At 39.1% G+C, this 21,561-nt stretch overlaps 1 protein-coding gene across 1 annotated transcript in view; it reads right to left on the bottom strand.

The window, feature by feature from the left end:
* The window catches only part of zdhhc2 (zinc finger DHHC-type palmitoyltransferase 2), a 234,048-nt gene that overhangs the window by 73,679 nt on the left and 138,808 nt on the right, over positions 1 to 21,561 (bottom strand). Inside the window, exon 4 of the mRNA XM_028802046.2 lies at positions 11,274 to 11,394. Within this exon, the coding sequence (XP_028657879.1) occupies positions 11,274 to 11,394 (121 nt within the window). The remainder of the gene's footprint in view (positions 1 to 11,273; positions 11,395 to 21,561) is intronic.

The raw sequence follows: 21,561 nt of genomic DNA, 5'->3' as shown, positions 1-21,561 counted from the left end.
CTTCTTCTCAGTTATATACGTATAGGTCTTGTGTTTTTTTTCTTCACAAGTCAATGAAAGAAGAACAAATGGTCCTTTACCAAAAACAATTGCAGTGTATTCCAAATATTTTGGCTTTCATGTTTTCATTATGTTCTCCCCATGTCTGTGTTGGCTTTCCCCGGGGTGCTCCAGTTTCCTCCCATAGTCCAAAGACATGCATGTTAGGTGAATTGGCGACACTAAATTGGCACAAGTGTGTGTGTTTGTTTGCCTGGCGATGCACAGACACCCTGTCCAAGGTTTGTTCTTGCCTTGCACCCTATTCTAGCTGTGATAGGCTCCAGCATCCCCACACCCCGCTCCCAATGACCCTGATATGGCTTAACCGGCTTAGGAAATTACATGACACATTTTTCATTAGCTTTTCTTATCCCAACAGAAGAAGGACGTTACAAATTATGTGCAAATCATAATTGATTAAATTTTCACAGTGTACATATGGACAATAGCAGACTACCCAAAGAGGCCATGCAATGGGCCCTTCCTGGAAACCTCCAATCAGGCAGACCAAGGAGGAGCTGGGTGCAAAAAATGAAGACCTTCACTTATTGGGTATGAATTGAACAGAAGCACAATCACTGGCACTTGACAAATCTGCTTGTTGTCATCATATTTCCACCTTATGTACAACTGGGCATAAAAAGTCATAAGAAAAAGAAGAGAGGGAGTTAATGTTATTGAGCAATTAATGTTTATATATTAATAAAAGGAGAATTAACCTTTAGAGTCATTGGGAGGCTGTTTTTTGATATATTTATAAAAGGATCATAAGCCTTTAAAGCAGGGGTCCTCAATCACAGTGAAAGCGCTAACAAGCCATTTAGTTAAATAGCAAGTTTCGTTATCAGCAAAGACTGTCTTCTAATTAGGAAACTGAATGGAATGAAAACCTGCAGTCACTGCGGCCCTCCAGGCCTATAACTGAGGACCACTGCTGTAAAGAATCACATTACTTCCAAGTGTAAATCCGACTATAAAGTATGTTAAGTATGAGACACATATTTGCTCATTTCTGCATAGACATCTGTGATGCTGCCTCACAAATTCAGAAATCTGGGTTTGTTTCCAGACTGCATTTTATGTGTTTGCGAAATGCTGTACTTTAGATTCTCTGGTTTTCTTGTGTCTGTTAAAGAACTGTAACATAAGCCATTATTCGGCTCAACAAAAATGTTCTATCTTGCAGAATAGCTCTTAGTTGGATGTACAGATTAGTTAACACTGCCTTCTGCGTACTTCAGTGGATATTGGAACAGAAAAGGAAAAAGAATCAATTCAGTGCGTAGACAGTGTGTTTCACAAGCAGAGTGTACGTGTTTGTTAATTCACTTTGAAATAAAGCCTGTAATTATCTCTTATATATATTTCTCTTCTGGCCCACACGCAGCCGGCACGGCATTTCTCCAATCCTATTCGTCCTCTTCCATGTCATGCACAATACTGGCCTGCTGAGCGTAATACATCCAACAAGTACTCGAGGTGCTGCCACAACGGTACAGTAGCTTTACCACCCTTGCGGGAGCCACCTGTGTCTTTACAACAGCTTCTTACACAGCAAACATCAGAAGCTAAAAATGATCGTGAACACATTCGAGAGTACAACCCTTCTCTAGCGTTTGCTTCCATGGGTGCACAGATAACTCAACCTCCTGGCCACGGACCATACTGTTTTAAAATACACGAGCAAATTTATCACCAAATCTCTCCATTATACACTAACACTTCTACCTCTCCAGGATATGGACAGTTGTATGTTTTTGACACTGCGTAAGCTACTAAAGTACGCTTACAAAATAAAGCAAATTCCGCATGCAGCCAAAATGTACTTCTCCAGCTAGATTCCATGCTCAGAACCATCAACCCCTTCGCTAAATCATACAAACACATGCATGAAATCACTGAGTCCAATCCAACAGCATCTGTACGAATGGTTTTCAAGGAAACCCCTAGGCAGGATTTACGATGATACAATGCCCCGACATGTCACACCGATGTTACAGCGATTTTCGTCGGAGAAGATGGCGAAATGCCTGCCGAAAGGGACATTTGCATCTATCGCATAGGCAACTCCTGTAAACAGATTTCCACGCTCAATATGAATTGCGAACCTATAGTTTACCCACTTTTATTCCCTTATGGAGACATTGGCTGGCACAAAGATTTACAACATGTTCCCGATAAAAGAACCGCCAAGCAAATAAGGCTTACTCAATGCCAATTTTACACGTACAGATTAGCAATGAGGAATACATTTAGTATTTTACACTCCAGCGGCAAACTATTCCAACAGTACGTCGTAGATGCATATGTTAAAACAGAGGGCGCGCGTCTCAACTATCTCAGATTACATCAACAAGATCTATGTGTTGAACTATCAGACACACTGAAAGCAAATGCTGAAAATAACAACGTTCGTGTAGGCAAAATGATCATATTACCGTCCACATTTCCAGGAAGTCCAAGAAAACTATCAGGATGCCATGGCCATAGTACGTAAATTCGGAAAGCCTGATTTATTTATCACTTTCACGTGTAATCCTACTTGGCCGGAAATTCTACATGCACACTACGTCTTTCAAGAAGTATTTATTTCTTCTTGATTCCTGAATTCCTTTCTCACCGTTTTCCGTTCCTATTCTTACACCGCCGTATGCTACGGCTAGTTTAAATTAATTGAATAATTATAAATACATTGGTAGTTGTATATTTCATATAGGTTTAAGCTGTAAGTGTATTCTTTAGTATTTTATGGTTAGCACATAGTATGTATGAATGTCTTAAAGGATCAAGAATAGACGGAAGAGATACTTTTAAAAGCTGTTGAATGAAGAAAATCCAAGGGTAGTATTTGGGGATGAAGTCCCAAAGGAAGGGCTAGCACCAAGAATAAGGAGGGAGGAAGTAAAGAAGGTGCCGAATAGAATGAAAAATCAAAAGGTAACAGGACCAGATGAAATACCAGCAGAGCAATGGAAGAGTTTAGGAGAAGAGGGAGTGTTTTGTGGGATTTAATGTCAAACATTTATGAACAGGAGAGAATACCAGAGGAGTGGAGGAACAGTGTGATTGTACCCATTTATATGGAGAAGGATGATATTCAAGATTGTGGAAACTATAGTGGGACAAAGCTGATGTCACACACAATGAAAATTTGGGAAAGAGTTATAAAGGGAAAGCTTAGGGAAGAGACCACCACAGGGGAGGAACAATTTGGTTTTATGCCAGACGGAAGAACAACTAATGCAGTCTTTGCATTGACATATTGCATACAGAAGCATTGAGAAATACAGAAAGGTTTGCACATGGTGTTTATTGATTTGGAGAAGGCTTATGATAGAGTGCCATGTCAAGAAGTCTGGAGCTGCATGAGAGAAAAAAAAGTACTAGAGAATTACATGAGGATTGTCCAGGATATATATAAAGGGGTAAGTACATGGGTATAAAGCAGTTTCGGAGTAACTGCCAAGATCCCAGTTAGAGTAGATCTGCATCAGGGATCTTCTTTAAGTCCTTACCTCTTTGATCTGGTTATGGATGTGTTGAATGATGGGATAAATGTCCAATCCCTCTGGTGCATGATTTTTGCTGATGGCATTGTGTTGCGTAGCACCAGAAAAGAAGAAGTGGAGAGTAAGGTGAAAGAATGGAGAAGGGCTTTGGAAGACAGAAGACTGAAGATAAATAGGAAGAAGGCAGAGTATATGAAGTTTAATGATGATCGGGATTCATAAGTTAGCCTGCAGGGAGAGCTATTGAAAAGACAGGAAAGTAGATTGAAGTGGCACAGGCAAAAGAGTGATGAAAATTAAAGTACAGGGGAAGAGAAAGTGAGGGAGGGCAAAGAGGAGGAGGATAAAAAATAAAAGATTTGAAAGAAAAGGACCTGACTAAGGAGGAGGAGTAGGAACAAGCTGCTTGGAGAAGGTTGATCAAGCAGATCAACCCCATATAGAAGTAGGAAAAGATGAAGAGGAATAAGAAGACATAGCAAGTATTACCTAGTAATATAACAAATGTATGTTGTTTATTAAAAATAGGTAATTTTTATATTTTGTTTCTTTTCAGTTTCACTCTGATGTCATAAATCCAAGGTTGAAATAGAATTGGAGTAAGATGTTCTTTCCTGACTCCATCAGCCTTTGTGAAATAGAGTTAGGCTGTTGTTTATTTTGGTTTTAAATATTTGGCCAGTAAGGAGACTGCTGCCATGAGTGATGAACTTGTAATGACAATTATATAATCCTGTGGTATTGAAGAACCCCAGAAGTGGTCATGGGGGTGTAGCTTAAAAGGTGCAGGTGTAGTGTGACCACAAGTGGGCCACTCAGAGCCCCATACATTGGACACAAACAAAAATACATAGGTTCTGATTCAAATAAACCTTTTATGATGTGATATCTTTACAAGCTTCTTCACACAAGACACATGATGCACATCTCTTATCTTTTTTCTGTCATCCTTCCTCCAAATCTCCCCTGGTAAGTTTTGTTCTCCTCCTCTCCCAACTCAGGCTCACCGGAGTGAGGCAGGGTGGCTTTATTTATGTTGGACGTGGCAGCACTTCCATTGCCACAATATTGGACTCAGGAAGCACTTGTGGGTCTGGCTGAACATCCATAATGGAGATCTTTACTGACTGCACCCTAGGACCCTAACTGGGCTGCCCTCCAGAACTTCCATGCACCCCTGCAGGTATCCAAATCAGAGCCATACCAGAAGAACATGGCCTCCTTGCACACTAGGGAAACACCTGTTCCTGGGAGGCACTCTCCGTCTGTTCATCCGTTATTCCTGCCTCCCAGCAGAGGCTGAGAACAGCGCTTATTCAAGACAGGATGCCCAAATGTTGTCCCTCTGTGGTGGCCTCCCATCTCGGGCAGTGAGCAGCAGATGTCCAGGGAGGTACACTCATTCATCCATGTTGTCTCTCCATTATGATGGCATCAAAGCCAGGTAAGTAAGGGAACACCGTCCATCTCGCTGGTCAATCCACGTTCTGCATCACAGTAAGTATGGAGATGGACAAATTTAAGTTGATGGAAAATCCAGGTTTTAATTTTAAATATGGCTTTAGCAATTACTGTACAATGTACAGCAATGAAAACAAATTTGAACCTTGTTAATTTCCTTAATTGTTGCAAATTTTTTTCACTTATATAGGTCTTATCTTTATATATAATACGCTACTGTTTGTTTGTCTGTCCAGGATTTTAAATCACCTGTAGCTTGCAACCTGTTTGAACTATTGACCTGAAATTTGGCACACATATACTACGTGACATCTACTATCTGCTTTTGGGGTGATGATTGACCTCCAAGGTTATTCTTCTTTTTATTTTTATTTTATTTTATTGTAGAATCAACTCTTGGCAGTGGCCAGCAGGGCCACCGTGCGGCGCATGCATACTGGCGCTATTCTCATCCCTACCACCTTTGCCGTCACTTCTCCTGCCTCTTCATATCTTAAATCATTCTTGAGACAGATTGAAGACTTAAGTGCCAGCTTAAGTGAGAAAAATGAAAGAAAATGTATTAAGTAATTGCAACACAAACACTGACTTAATCAGTTTTAACATGAAAAGTTGCTAACAAAAGAAGAGAAGAAGCGGATTGCTAGGGCGGAGAAAAGAAGAGCTGCTCAGGAAGCAGCAAGCGCATCAACCTCTGAGCAAATGAATGCTAAATGTACAGAGAAAGAGGATGAAAACTATGAATGTTCAAGTCAAGTGTATTCACTGCATGTTATTGTGCAGTGCGTTGTTACTGGTAATCTAATAATTAATAAATGGCACCCAAGTGAAAAAAAATTACACTTTTGTCGGTGTCATTTATTGAATGAACAAAGTTATCCCAGACCAACTGCCACAGAACTAAACAAAATATCTTGAGTGTTTGAAGTTCTGTCTTTTAATGTACAGTCTTACTGTATGAAAAACGACACAAGATGAAACTAATCAGAGATCATGTACAGGCTAAGAGAAGTTCAGAAATCTTCATAAAAGGTAATGCAAATAAATGTCAGTAGACTTAGTCTGATTCTATATTGTTCCAGGTGCTTATGTATAAGTGGTGCGTGTTCAACAAATGTCAACTACACAATCCACCTATACATTCAGATTATATCAGCTGACACTCTGAGGTTGCCATTTAATAAAATTCCCTACCCCATCAAATATGTTTGCAATTGGAGCAGAAGTTTGATTCTTTTTCTTCTTTCACAAACATTGAGAGTTAGTTTACACTGTTAACTATTGACACCTCCATCTGTTCAAGAACAAGTAAATTTTAATTTATTGTCTCTAAAGTGAAGCTACATGGTATTTTTGGCACCAGCAGGTGGCATAGGCAGGATTAGGGAGGGCAGGAATTACATCTGGGTGGATGTTCTCCAATCCTCAGTAGAAGAGCATAATTTAACCCCAAACACTTTAGATGATATCAGTAGAAGACTTAAAATGGATGATTTAAGTGCAGAGACCCTGTCTTGAGCCAGGAGGAAATTTTTCTAAGGAAGCCAAAGACAGTTCTTTGAAAACATGAGGAGAGCAGGCTGTGCTGTTAAATGCAAGAAAGATCTGGAGAAACAGAGACAGAGAAACAGGAAAACACATGGGGGGCAAGTGGATGTAGGGAAAGTGGAGGGGAGACTGTTACTTTTCATTTTTCTGGTGTCTCAGAGGTCCAAGAGTGTGTAGAAAGATGATAGGTAAACCTACAGGGCTGTAATAGCAAAGATGGCAGCACAATGTGCCTGTAATTCTGCTACTGCAGCACCTATTCTGGTGAACTGATACAATGAAGAATATACGCATAGTTATTTTTACTATTGTTCTATAAAATCTGTGTTGTTTCTTTATCACTACTGTGTAAACTCAAGCTCTTCCTTATGTGCAGATTAATAACAGGTGAACTAAAGAAGTATTAATCAGTCTTATTAATAAATACAGTTTAGGAGCGCCAGCATTAGAATTAGGAGATGAATATATCTCCTAATGGTGGACTCAGTTGTAAACTGCATTCCGAGATTATTCAAGAAATAAGACTACAGTTTCATTGTAAAGTGGTTATCTGGGGTAAGAGTGACATATATTTTGAGATTATAATATTAATCATGGCACCAGAGAGCGGTATTGTGTTGCATGTCGATCATTACATGCAAGTAAGAATTTAACTGCTCTCTATGAATGTATCAATAAAAACCTTAGAAACACAAAAAACTAAATAACTCATTAGTAAATCAATATAACGACACAACCAGGAACCTTGGTATGGGACACCTACAGTAGTTGACTGCAGCTTAAGAGGGACTGCTGTATAACAACAACCACATTTATTTCTGTAGCATATTTTCATACAAATGAAGTAGCTCAAAGTGCTGTACAAGATGACAAAGAAATACTTACAAGCAAAGAAAAAGCAAATTAAAAATAGATTAGAATAATAGTGAATAGTCTATATAAATAAATAATACATACTTAACATACTGTAAGATAGATATATAATTAAGAAAAGTAGAGTCCTTAAACATAGAATTGTTTTTCAAGTCTCCAAATGCAAGTCTGATTATAAGCTCAGATGACCAGGATGGACAGAAAAAAACCAAACTAAAATCTGTAGTTATTCCAGGCTATCTAATGTAGATTTTGTTAAGAAGTTCTTGATTTTATTTGATTTTTTTATAGATACGTCCATAAGTAAATTGGAAGTAATTAGTTGGAGTCGGTTTACCATTTGGAGTGTCGGAGGTTTGGATTAGATAGGTTATGTTACTGCTCACTGTGGGTGTGTGGGTGAGTGGGCCCTGCAGTTGACTGGCATCCTGGTCAGGGTTGTTTCCTGCCTTGCAACAAGTCCCGATGCTCCGACTCTCCAAAAACTTAAATTGAACAGGTTTGAGAATGTGATCATTTTTTACAATTACTGTTTCTGTATCGGGGTATTATCTCTTACAGGTACCTACTTAAGCTATGCAACCACCTTTGCATAGCCACCTCATTACAATTCCAGTAATGATTTTGAACCATTTCTCACACTTGGCCATTTTTGATGTATAAGACAGTACTATATAACTTGCAAATATATTTCAGGGTGTCATCACTACTTTATTTATTTGCACTGATCATTTCAAATTCATCAATGACCAGCTGTCTGACAACCCTGCCTCGGATAAGCAGGTTAAGAAAATGAATGGATAATTGGAGCAACGCCTTTCAAACAGAAACAAAAATTACAAAAAAAATAAGAAAAAAAAATCTGACTTTGTTAAAGATAAGAGAGCAGTTGCAGTGAGGTATTATAAAGGAGTGTTAGGTATGAAGGATCCAAAGTAGTGTTCCTTAATACATATCTGTTGCGTTTTTCGTTGACTGAAGTACTCAGTGTGTTAGTGTGTCAGTGAGAGGATGCGCAGCATTGTTTAAAATGGTCTTCATTCTTTCCTTCACTATTACCTCCAGTTTTGTCAAATGTGTCCCATAACTAAGCCTACCTTTTTAATAAGCTTGTTAATCCGGTGGGTCTCTCTTGAAATGATGTTATTGACCCAGCACACTACAGCATTTTGAAGATCATAATGACTATCACAGAGTTCTAGATTGTGTAATGGAGGCTGCTCAAATTAATTCTGCAACATATCCAAATCTAATCTGAGTATCGATGTCTATCCTGAATGTCCCCCACATGTACAAAATGAAAATAACAGTTTTGTCAGAGAGATGCTGATTGCTGCGCTACTTCACATTGTTTTAGCATAGAATGTCTATGAATTCATAAGCTCATAATGCCAAGGAAGAGAACAAGGAAACAAAAGAACAGAGCTTTTGGTTTGTGCATATTTATTACAGCTAGTGTTCTGTAAAACATGGGCCCAAATGACTGGTGAAAACACGATGGGACAGCTTTGGATACAAAATAGTTGTTACAAACCCAGTGAGTAGTTTTCATTAAATATATTTGTTTTGTGAATCACACTTCTCCAAAAACATCATGGATTCAGATTTATAATATGCACAAAAAGAAGCTTGAAATGTACGTAATACATTTATTTATATAGCACCTTTCCCATGCTCAAGGCACTTACAGAATATAAGAAGAACGGCAGGGTATACAGTATATAGCGTTGTACAAACCAGATAAATAAGATTACAACAGTGAAATCTGAGAAAAAAAGCCTAACAGACAACGTAATTGATGGTCTCGCACACACATACAGGTTACATGAGCATCTTGACAGAGAAGTAAACTGAGAGAAGGGTAATAAAGTCAAGTAGAGCTAAAAGCCTTCCTGAACAGATGAGTTTTGAGTTGTTTTTTAAAAGAATTCATGGAGTCAGCTGATCTAATTAATTTTGGTAGGTCATTCCAGAGTCTGGGCACTATACAGCTGAAGGCCCTGTCACCTATGGAGTGTAGATTAGTGTGGGGCACAACAAGATTGCCAGAATCAGAGCACCTTAGTGGGCGGGCAGGCACATAGTGATGGAGAAGGTCACTGATGTAGTTTGGCGTGAGGTTATTTAAGGCTTTGTAGGTTATTAGTAGGATTTTATATTCGATTCTGTAAGACACAGGGAGCCAGTGAAGACGGAGCAGGATGGGTGTGATGTGCTCACTGCTGCTGCTTCGAGTATGGACTCTTGCAGCTGAGTTTTGAATAAGCTGGAGCTGTGATAGAAGATTAGAAGGGGCACCTGCCAGTAGGGAAATACAATAATCGATGCGGGATGTGATAAAAGCATGGACAAGTTTCTCAGTATTAGAGAAGGAGAGGAAGGAGCGAACACGGGATATGTTACGGAGGTGAAAATATGAAAGTTTCTTAATGTGATTTATGTGGGTGGAATAAGATAGGGAGGAATCAAAAATGACACCAAGATTATTTACAGTAGAGGCAGGTCTGATGAGATCACCGCCAAGGTGGACTGGGAAGGAGCTCATTTTATTAAGTTGCATTTTAGTCCCAATTTGCAGGAGTTCAGTTTTGTTGCAATTTAATTTTAAAGAGTTCTGCTCCATCCAGGTTTTAATTTCACTAAGGCAGGTTGTGAGCTGAGAAAGCTCTGATGAAGTTCCACTTTTAACATTGAAGTAGAGATGAGTATCATCTGCATAAAAATGATAACCCAGTCCATAGCTATGGATAATATGGCCAATAGGAAGCATGTAAATACAGAAGAGAAGAGGACCGAGGACAGAGCCCTGAGGGACTCTTTGTGTGACTGGCACTGAGCTGGATCTGTTGTTGCCAAGACTAACAAACTCTTGCCTATCAGTCAGATAGGACTTGAACCACTGGAGGGCAGTGCCAGAGATACCCAGCATGTTCTCCATTCTGGACAGTAGAATGTCACATACACGTACACAGCTTTCCATGCAAACGTCTGGATTCATAAAAGAAAACTTGACGAAAATGATTGTGTATATTTATGGCAACTCTAACCAACCCGTATGCAACATTTCAGGGAAACTGGAAAATGACGACACTCTTGCTGAAGCAGAGAATTGCAGCTAAGCCAGCTACAGGATGACTCAACACAAACAGCACTTTTCCTGTATTTCTCTGCTGGAAAAATGTGTTATAGTTATTCGGGTTGATTGTAGGTAACACACTAAAAGAGATGGATACTAAAATACCTTATCGATATTAATTTATCTCAATATTGTTCATGTAATTGAAGGCTCTGCTTCAGATTTTCAGTGGTTATTATAACAGATATCCAAGTTCAGGGACCCATGTTCCGTGTTCTCTCTTTGTGCCCATGTGTGTATTCTGATTTCTTTCTACATCACAAAGACGTGTGAGTTTGATTAAGTAGTGAGATTTAATTGGCCTGAGAGTGTGCGCGCGTGCATGTGTGTGTGAGTGTGTTTGTGCTCTGTGATAGATTGGCATTCTGTCAGCACTATCAAAATAGAACCTGGGTCTCTAGTACTCTGTAGTTAGAGTCTGCCTTCTGCTTTATGCCTAGTGCTACTTTAATAGATTCTAACCCCCCACCTACAACCATGAATTGGATTAAGGGGGCTGGAGAATGTTAAGTTCTGTCATATTTTTTCCTTTTCTTACAAGGTCATGAATATAGCAGGATACAAAGAGTAGGTAGTTGTGTTTATGTAGCATGCAACATCTCATCCATTCATTTATATTAAAACATAAAATACAGACTGAAAAAAAAAACACAACCACAACACTGCAAAGCACATGTATACTGCAACAATGATCACAGAAATACCTCCAGACATTGTCCTTGTATAAACAGGCAAATCCTTGGCAATCCTTCTAAGGAGTTCTTGTTGTGACTCTCCTCGATCCACACGCTCCATGAGTTCTTTGTCAGCATAGGAGAGATGAAACTACCAAAAAAAATATTCTGTTTAGAATATTGCATTTTTCATTTAATTAACTGATAAAAAAATGGAATTAACTATATTCCATCCATCCATTTTCCAACCCGCTGTAACATCTTATTTTCTGACAGCAGGCAATTGTATCTGCAGGTGGTATTACAAAGCAGTGTTTAAACAAGACCTTTTAAAAGTCTGCTGAATTTTATAAGCACTAAGTTAAATATATTCTTACATATTGTGTGCAAAAGAACCTCACTCTTACACAATAAGAGTAGAATAGACACAAAAACATTAAGATCTTTACAATACCAATATTCAGCCAAGGCAAAAATTAAGAACCTGCATGAAGCCTTGCAGTTTGGAAAAACAGAGCCACTTAGCCAATGTGAAATACATTTTATATGTCATTGACTAGCACCCCTGCCTCTCAGCTCCAGAGTTGTGGGCATGACATAGCCCAATCGTGGTCTGTTTGTCCGCATGGGTTTTAATACTTTGGGTACACCATATTTGCTCCTAACTCTTGTGCATTAGGATAACTGGAGACTCTAAACTGAAGTGGATGTTCATGATTGTTCCGTAAGATGCACAGGAAGTTCAGTCTGGTCAGGAGTCATTTCTGCCTTGTAATATATCCACCAGTGGAAGTTCTGGTTCATGTGACTCGTAATGGGTTTAATTGGGTTAAATAATGGGTATAATAATGGAAAATAATTAATATTAAAACAAATAATACATTGTGACCTGTAGAAGACACTCTACAATATACCCCAAACCCAAATAGTAATTTATCAGTTAAATCAAAGACCTGAACAGAAAGGGAGGAATAAAGTAATAGATAATAAAGAAAACAAGAAACATCTTTCTGCACTTAGTGCCTAGCTAAACATACAAGTAACTGCCACCGTATCAAGCAGAGTGCCTAAAGAACATTCCCACTACTAGTAGGCCTCACATTTCCTCACCCCGGCTGTCTGGCCTCTCTTCTTTCCTCCCCTGGTGACACAACTACTTCATTCTTTAAGTTGAACTATTTTGTGGTTGGATAATATCTTTAAGCCGTGAAGAATGAAAGCAAATCCTAAGAACTGAATCCAGTGTCAGGAATGTCTCAAGGAACTATTGGGGCTGCCCGGCCATATCTCCCCCTACTGGCCACCGGTGTTCCCTGGAACTCTGTCCACAACTCCCTCTTAAAGGGTCACACTAATCCCAGGTCATTGCTCTCTGCTGTAGTAGACACCTTGGATAGATAATGTGTACACTTGGAAAGAATGGACCAGGAGATGAACGGATTACAAACATGAAGGCAAAAAGTGAAGGTGGGTTTGTAAACGGAAGAGCAAATTATCTAGCGACCAAAACAAAAATGAAATGACAAAATCAACAATCAGGAAGAGAAAGCAGAGTCAAGAAGCAAAATTGACTTCAATCAATTTCTAACCAATAACATAGCTGAAAGCCCACAAAGATTTTTTAGAATTCATCCGAAAGCTCGGACACTGAGAATATTGTACTGCTATCTTAAACACTGATTGCAGAATAAAGTGGTTGTGATACCATACACAAATTAAAAAATGGTCTAAAATAGTGACACCATTTATTTTTTTGTGCCATCCCTTTTAAGTCAATATTATGCAACTGATAAAATCAATAAAAATACACAGCAGAAAAATAATATTTTAGTAAGCCAGAATGATCAAAAATGATGCACAGCAAATATATATAAAAAAATTACGATAGCCAGTTTTTAATTTGCAAATCATGAGGTGCCAAAGCTCATAGTAAATGCCCAGGGGTGTAATGGGGGTGTGCTGACAACAGCAATCTGAAATTACATCGTCTGCCTCATAAATCACGGAATCAGCACTGTTTACATGTATACTTGTACAGATATATTAGTATTTCACTTGGACATCTGGCAATCTTTAATTTTCCTGCCGTTCACATTCTGTGGAGCACACTTGTAGTGGAGTTTTCGCTCTCCTCCGGCCCTGTCTGATGTGTTTTTTTCCCCATTGCCTCACTCCCATTCCTTTTACCTTTCCACCGCCATGTCAGCATCTCACACACATTTTGCACTGACCTAATACAAATACACTGACATGGCAATTTATTTTGATTTGTGCAACTTGCATTGTCTTTTGCTGCACTTTATTCTTTTTCACATCAGCCACTCAAAAAACAGACAGGGGTAACATTAACTAGGCCGTTTTATTAAAGTTCAAAGTAAAGTCCGTGTAACAAATATTATAAAAAATTAAAAATATTTAGTGGTCTTGGAGCACAGGGGGCTTAAAATCAGGTACTGGAGCTGAGCTCTGGTCCGACGCAAATTACGCACTGATGACAACTGTTTATGCATATGTTGGAAAAGTAGTTATCTCCTGGCTCCTAACATAATGCTGCAGTTTATTAACCCTAATGTTGATCCCATTATTGCACCAGGGCTTCTTAAGCTCAGCTCCTTTCCTGCATACTTTATCTGTGCTACAGCTGCAAACAATGACAGTCCCTCCATTACAACATGCATCCATTGATTTTCTATACCTGCTTTACCCTGAGCAGAGTCACAGGGAAGCTGGAGCCTATCATAGCAAGCGCAAGGAATAAGGCAGGAACAACCCTTGGACAGATGCACCAGTCAATCACAGGGTGAACATGCACAGACACACACACAAAGGCAACCTGACCTGCATGTCGTTGGACTGTGGGAGGAAACCCACATGGACACAGGGAGAACCATTACAACATGTAAATCAAAACTTTTGAGCAGCACTGCAAGTACAGGGTTTTTTTCTAAACATTCAGCATGGGTTCAGAAGAGGGAGGTCATGTTTGAATAATATGCTGGAATTCTGTGAGTAAGCAAACAAAGGATATGATCAAAGTTGAGCTTATGAAATTTTTTATCTGGACTTTCAGAAAGCATTTGATGAGGTGCCACGTGACAAGTTGGGCATCAAACTAAAAGAAGTGGGAGTTCAGGGTGATGTTTTTAGATGGGTACAGAATTGGCTCAGACACAGGAAGCAGAGGGTGATGAACCTCATCAGAATTGGCCAATGTTAAGAGTGGTGTTCTACAGGGGTCAGTGCTAGGGCTGCTGCTATATTTTAATATATATAAATGATTTAGATAGGAATATAAGTAACAAGCTGGTTAAGGTTGCAGATGATACCAAGACAGGTGAATTGGTAGATAATTCAGAATCTGTTAAATCATTACAGAGGAACTTGGTCAGAATACAGGTTTGGGCAGATTAGGGGCAGATGAAGTTTAATGTCATTAAATGCAAAGAATTAAACATATGAAGTAAAAATGTTAGGTTTGAATACACGATAGGAGGTCTGAAAGAAAATCGACAGTAAACCTTATGAGAAGGATTTAAAAGTCGTAGAGGACTCTATGCTATCAGCTTCCAGACAGTGTTCAGAAGCCATTAAGAAAGCTAACAGAATGTTAGGTTATATAACACGGTGTGTGGAGTACAAGTCCAAGGAGGTTCTGCTCAACCTTTATAATGCACTGGTGAGGTCTCATCTGGAGTACTGTGTGCAGTCTTGGTCTCCAGGCTACAAAAAGGACATAACAGGGCTAGAAAAAGTCGAGAGAAGAGCAACTGGGCTGATTCCAGAGCTACAGGGGATGAATTATGAGGAAAGATTATAGGCTGAGCCTATACAGTTTAAGCAAAAGAAGATTAAGAGGTAACATGATTGAAGTGTTTGAAATTATGAAGGAAATTAGTTCAGTGGGTTGAGACTGTTATTTTAAAATGAGTTCATCAAGAACACGGGGACACAGTTGGAAACTTGTTAAGGGCAAATTTCGCACAAATATTAGGAGGTTTTTCTTTACACAGAGAACCATAGACACTTGGAATAAGCTACCAAGTAGTGTGGTAGACATTAGGAATTTAGGGACTTTCAAAACTCAACTTGATGTTATTTTATAAGATGATTGCTGTGATGTTCTAATTTCACATGTGTGTCTTAAGCCTTGGACTGCATTGTGCCACATTTAAGTATAACTTAAATCCCTGTTGATGTATTAAGGTGATAGCGCTGCTTTTATCCCCTTAATACACATTTTAGGAAACATGGTATGACAAGTGATACGATGACACAATTTGTCAAAAAAGTGTGAACTTCCCACTAAAATGAATGTTATTTTTTAGGTAACTCTTAATTGTGTTTAGTCAGTCAGTCAGTAGTTTTCTAAACCGCTTTGTCCTGAACAGGGTGCTAGAGGGTGCTGGAGTCTATCCCAGCTAAATGTGTTTAGCAACTCTCCCTATTCTTTATTTTGTTGTTTGCTGGTTGATGTTGCTGTCTGATTCAGTAAACACTTGATCACCCAAAATAATAATGTTTAATAGCTGCTTTAAAGATTTTGTCAACACCATTCTACTTCTTTATGATTAACCTACAATGTGATACCAATATTATCAACAAATTAAAAAGTCTTTTCAGGCATTATGAAAAATTACATCTCACAAAATGAAAGAACTGTATTTATTCTACCAAGGGTATAATTACCAAGACATTTGCATTAATATTTTTTTTTATTGGAATATCCACATCTGGACTGGAACTTTTAAAAAATATTGTGCAGAGTGAGGCATGGGCATTTCAATAACAGGGAAAAAACAATCCTCCTGCCTTGTGCCCTGTGTTGGCTGGGATTGGCTCCAGCAGACCCCCGTGACCCTGTGTTCAGATTCAGCGGGTTGGAAAACGGATGGATGGATGGAAAAAGCAATCCTTTGCTGAATTAGTAGATAAAAATCTTGAAACAAAGGTGATACAAAATATTGCAGAATTAGGAAAGGAATGAGCTTGAAATGCTGCTTTGAATTGATAGCAACAGAGAAAAAGGTCAGAGCTTACAATAAAGCGAACAAAAGTGCCATTATTTTCATGAGCTCATCTTAAAGCTGTGTATTTGTGATGAAAATATTCATCTACTTCAATACAACAGCTCTTTACCTGCTCTAGCAAAGAATATTAATTAGTGGCTGCTTTTACAGTACTTTCATTTTATTATATGGTTTAAAGCAGATCAGGTCTAAAAACTATTTCATTAGTTGATGTTACAGATTATAAAACTGCTCTTTATAAGGGAAGCAGGTATGTAATATAAAATTTGACATATTTTATCAAAATAATATCCTTTGAAAAATTTTGAATGTCAATGAAAGTGTAGAGAAAAACAATTTTAGTTGTTGTCTTGATTCATCTAGACTTATTCCATGATCAGAGGGTTACAGGGTGATAGGACCAATATTTTTAGGCACATGGTAGACAGCAGCTTGGAATGGATGACAAGTCCATCCCAGGGCACACATACACAAGCAGAATGGCTGCTAGCAGCATAATAAAGCTGTACAAAGGCAGTGAGTAGGCAAGGGTTCAAATTCAGGTGTAGGGAGCAGTCCGGCGGCAGTGTTACTTAAAGGATGAACTGAGTCATTTTCAAGTTGAAGTTGTTTCACAATCATGGTATTTATTAATTTGCCACATGAAGTTGTGTTCTAAAATGACACATTGAAAAAAATATATATGTAGCCTGTTCTTGTGTTTTAACACTAGAATTACCAGAGCCTACGAAAAAACTCGTAGATCCGGCCCACCTTAAATCCGTTCGCACCTCTCCCTCAGCGTTTTTTGTCCTGTAATTGTGCCGATTAAGACAAGCATAAATGTTAATGTTTTGGGCACAAGCAGGAGATGCAGAGGACAGAATAGTCCCACAACACCTCCCTGCCCCCCAAACCCCTAATCTGATGCTGTTTTCAGATAAAGACATGTACTTGACTGCACCAGGCAAGCTGTTGTATCAACCGCCTACTGTAACTTGCTTTCTTTGTTCTTCGTTATAGTCTTGAATAAAAGTGCACTTGTACTATTCTGTCCTCTATTCTGCATCTCCTGCTTGTGCCCAAAACATTAACATTTATATGTTACTTACATAAAAGCCAGATCGAATGTTATTTATTTGGATTTAGTTACTTACTTCCTACAGCGTAAAGTCACAAGTAGACTGCAGAACTTCCTGTGTTTGATCAACACGGGCATGCTCAAAAAGTACATGAGTAATGCTACGAAAAGTGCATGCTGACACTTCAGTACGCGAGCAATGGTGTGAGAATGCAGTCAGACTTCTTTTCTGGGCACATACATAGATCTAAACACTAGTGTGGAGAGTCACTCACGTACTGAAGAGTCCATAGCTGCAGGTGGAAGCTGCCATTGCTGTACTTTGTATATAAGAGCCAGACCTTGGGCGGGGGGGGTTTGGGGGGTGGAATCGTGAACGCGACTGAGAGAATAAAACTTAATAAAAAAAAAAAAACAAAGCTAAGCTTTACAAGTTTCATAAATTTACACCTGCTGTTACAGAGTGAAATCAAATGTATGTTTTTATTCTAAGATAGTAAGAATAAGGGGCGGCATGGTGGCGCAGTGGTAGCGCTGCTGCCTCGCAGTAAGGAGACTCGGGTTTGCTTCCCGGGTCCTCCCTGCGTACAGTTTGCATGTTCTCCCCGTGTCTGCGTGGGTTTCCTCTGGGTGCTCCGGTTTCCTCCCACAGTCCAAAGACATGCAGGTTAGGTCAATTGGCGTTTCTAAATTCTCCCTAGTGTGTGCTTGGTGTGTGGGTGGGTGTGTGTGTGTGTGTCCCGCGGTGGGTTGGCGCCCTGCCCGGGATTGGTTCCCTGCCTTGTGCCCTGTGTTGGCTGGGATTGGCTCCAGCAGACCCCCGTGACCCTGTGTTCGGATTCAGCGGGTTGGAAAATGGCTGGATAGTAAGAATAAGAGCTTCTCACTTCTCAAAATGGTCTCGAACCTGTGATGTTTTGATTATCAGTCAACAGTTGATGCCGTTGCACCACCGAAGTGGTCGTAGCAAATGTGTACCTCTTTTGAAAGTGTTTATTTGATCTTTGGCCTTCAGGCTTCACACATTATATAGTTTATGCCAACATTTTGTCATTTACTACTAAAATATGAAAAACGTTTCTGTTTTAACAATGTGTTTACACAGATTATTGTAGAAACGGAACACACATGAAATGCATTCCAAATAACGATCTATTCCACTCTAAAACTTCAGCACTTGACTCCCAGATAATCAATCAAGGCATGAGCTGGGAGAAGTTTGTGCTCATTCTAAGTTGGTGGGGGAATGGAATAGCAGGCGGCTTGCTGCTTGTCTTAATCAGCACATTTACAGGACAAAAGATGCTGAGGGAAAGGTGTGAATGGATTTAAAGTGGGCCTGATCTACGAGTTTTTTCGTAGGATCTGGTAATTCTAGTGTTAAAATGGAGGTGAAGTTGCTGGTGTCCAAGTTTGAAAACAAAAGAATTGACTAAATATGTCCACTTTTCAAACGTTATGAAGTATTTTCCATGACTTGAGACTGAGCACATGTAGCAAAATAGCATGTTATGTTTTTTTAGGAAGAGAAAAAAAACAGTATTTTTTTTGTTGGATTTAAAAAAAAATTCAACTTTCTGATCATCTACCTCCATAGCAGACTTTCATGGATGTGCTTCACTTCCAAATCTCGTCACCAAGCGCTGCCGTTATTGACGTTATTGCTGTCTCAGTTCTGTAGTTAACTAGACAATAATGTCACACTTACAATCACTCACAGTCTTTTACTAATGTGATAAAAACAATTAAAAGTTGATTTAAAATGGCTATGAATCACAATTTAGAACTACTTCATTATATTACGAGCTATACAGGTACAGTAAAAATCCACTGAAATAAAACTTGTTTAATCATTCCAAAAAAAGTCCCCAGTTCTTTTATTACCACATCCCTAGAAGTGGGACTCAGCATGCACTATAAAATTCAATACTGCTTTGTGGCACTTCTGCCTGTTTTGTTGTGGTTTGGTCATGTCACATAATGTACCTTTTTCATCTATTTAGATCTTTTTAAAGATTGTGCATGCAACACGTCACAGGAAGTACATAATGCTTACTGTTTATTGGTACTGTGGACATAATATCAATGTGCAGGTGGCCTTGGCTCATGCAAAAATCTAAGGCTTTTGTAAAAAATGTAATGCAATTTAATTAGATTTGTTATTACATGTATAATCTACAATAGAACTAATACACGCAACCTTCACCAACATGCACCACACTGGCACTTGTGAATCTCTGTCTGTATGCAATGAGAAATAATAACAAAGAAAGTAAATGGAGAAGGAACAAAATCATCACATGTATGATTCAAGTGTAAATTTGTCATTATGTGATTCAGTATAGTATGTGTGCCAGTATTGCCTATAAAATATATATATATATATATATATATATATATATATATATATATATATATATATATATATATATATATATATATATATAGTAAGGTATGAGTCCCTATCTTGCACCCCAAAACACGAGGCTAAGTCTCAGTACTTTAGCAAAACCAACTTTATTCAGCTTGAAACAGGAACAGCACGGTTATTTATAGTAGCGGGATTTATCACTCTCCTAAACACAGACACAGAAATCAGGCAGGGTCGTGGCCAGGTTAGTAGCAAAGTAATCCTGTTCCCTGCATTTATAATGTTTCTTGCATCACCCATCGACGGCAAGCGCTTAACATGTGACCTTGATCAACTCGGATCTGCTTTAGCTGCGAGCTGCTTACACATTGGGAGCCACGGTTTCCCTGGCAACTAAAAACTGTCTTCCATAGACACGGCAATCTCGCTTTGGGACGCTCTTCGGCGTGTCGTCCAGGTGATGGGGGTGGGGGGGGGGGGGTCCCAAACGAGTTTACAAAATTTACAATATATTATTTAATTTGAGTACACACGGCATAAAAAAATGAAATTATTTGAGGGTGCTTCTGGGCATTGTGAATGCAAATCAGACATTTTTGACTACTCAGACTCTCAGTCATGTATCAATGTATTGATACAAGCCATGGCAGAATGAAACCACTGAAGAAGCAGAACCACAGAGACCAAAGTAAGATGCAGTGTAAAATTATGGAAATCTGGCAAACTGGTGGTATGGCCAGGGTAAATGTTAAAACTTCATCCATGATGACTACTTCTAGCATACAAGCGAACAGGAAAAGTGTCCTTACCTTATGAAAATAATATCAAAAAAATCTCTGTTCAAATGTATTACTTGCTGTCACAAGCATGTCTCAGAAATGCAGAAGGTACGTTTTCTTAAATCAAAAACTTTCTTGCTTCAAAGTGGATGTATTCAGTATGTTTTAAGCTTTTGTTTTCATGTTTGGACTCCAGTACACTACGTCCATACAGTAATCCCTCCTCCATCGCGGGGGTTGCGTTCCAGAGCCACCCGCGAAATAGGAAAATCCGCGAAGTAGAAACCATATGTTTATATGGTTATTTTTAGAATGTCATGCTTGGGTCACAGATTTGCGCAGAAACACAGGAGGTTGTAGAGAGACAGGAACGTTATTCAAACACTGCAAACAAACATTTGTCTTTTTTTCAAAAGTTTAAGCTGTGCTCCATGACAAGACAGAGATGACAGTTCTGTCTCACAATTAAAAGAATGCAAACATATCTTCCTTTTCAAAGGAGTGCAAAGCAAGCAGTCAAAAAAAAAATCAATACGGCTTTTTGGCTTTTAAGTATGCGAAGCACCGCCAGTACAAAGCTGTTGAAGGCGGCAGCTCACACCCCCTCTATCAGGAGCAGGAAGAGAGAGAGAGCCACAGAAAAACAAATAAAGTCAAAAATCAATACGTGCCCTTTGAGCTTTTAAGTATGCGAAGCACTGTGCAGCATGTCCTTCAGGAAGCAGCTGCACACAGCCCCCCTGCTCACACCCTCTACGTCAGGATCAGAGAAAGTCACCGCAAGAGACACAGAGAAAAGTAAGTTGGGTAGCTTCTCAGCCATCTGCCAATAGCGTCCCTTGTATGAAATCAACTGGGCAAACCAACTGAGGAAGCATGTACCGGAAATTAAAAGACCCATTGTCCGCAGAAACCCGCGAAGCAGCGAAAAATCCGCGATATATATTTAAATATGCTTACATATAAAATCCGCGATGGAGTGAAGCCGCGAAAGGCGAAGCGCGATATAGCGAGGGATCACTGTATTTTAATATTCAAGAGCGGGCTAGGTATTGTTTTAAATGTATTGTGGCGGACGGCC

This window comes from Erpetoichthys calabaricus, chromosome 5 (assembly GCF_900747795.2).
Source record: "Erpetoichthys calabaricus chromosome 5, fErpCal1.3, whole genome shotgun sequence".
Lineage (NCBI taxonomy): Eukaryota > Metazoa > Chordata > Cladistia > Polypteriformes > Polypteridae > Erpetoichthys > Erpetoichthys calabaricus.
This window is presented reverse-complemented; position numbering and strand designations above follow the sequence as displayed.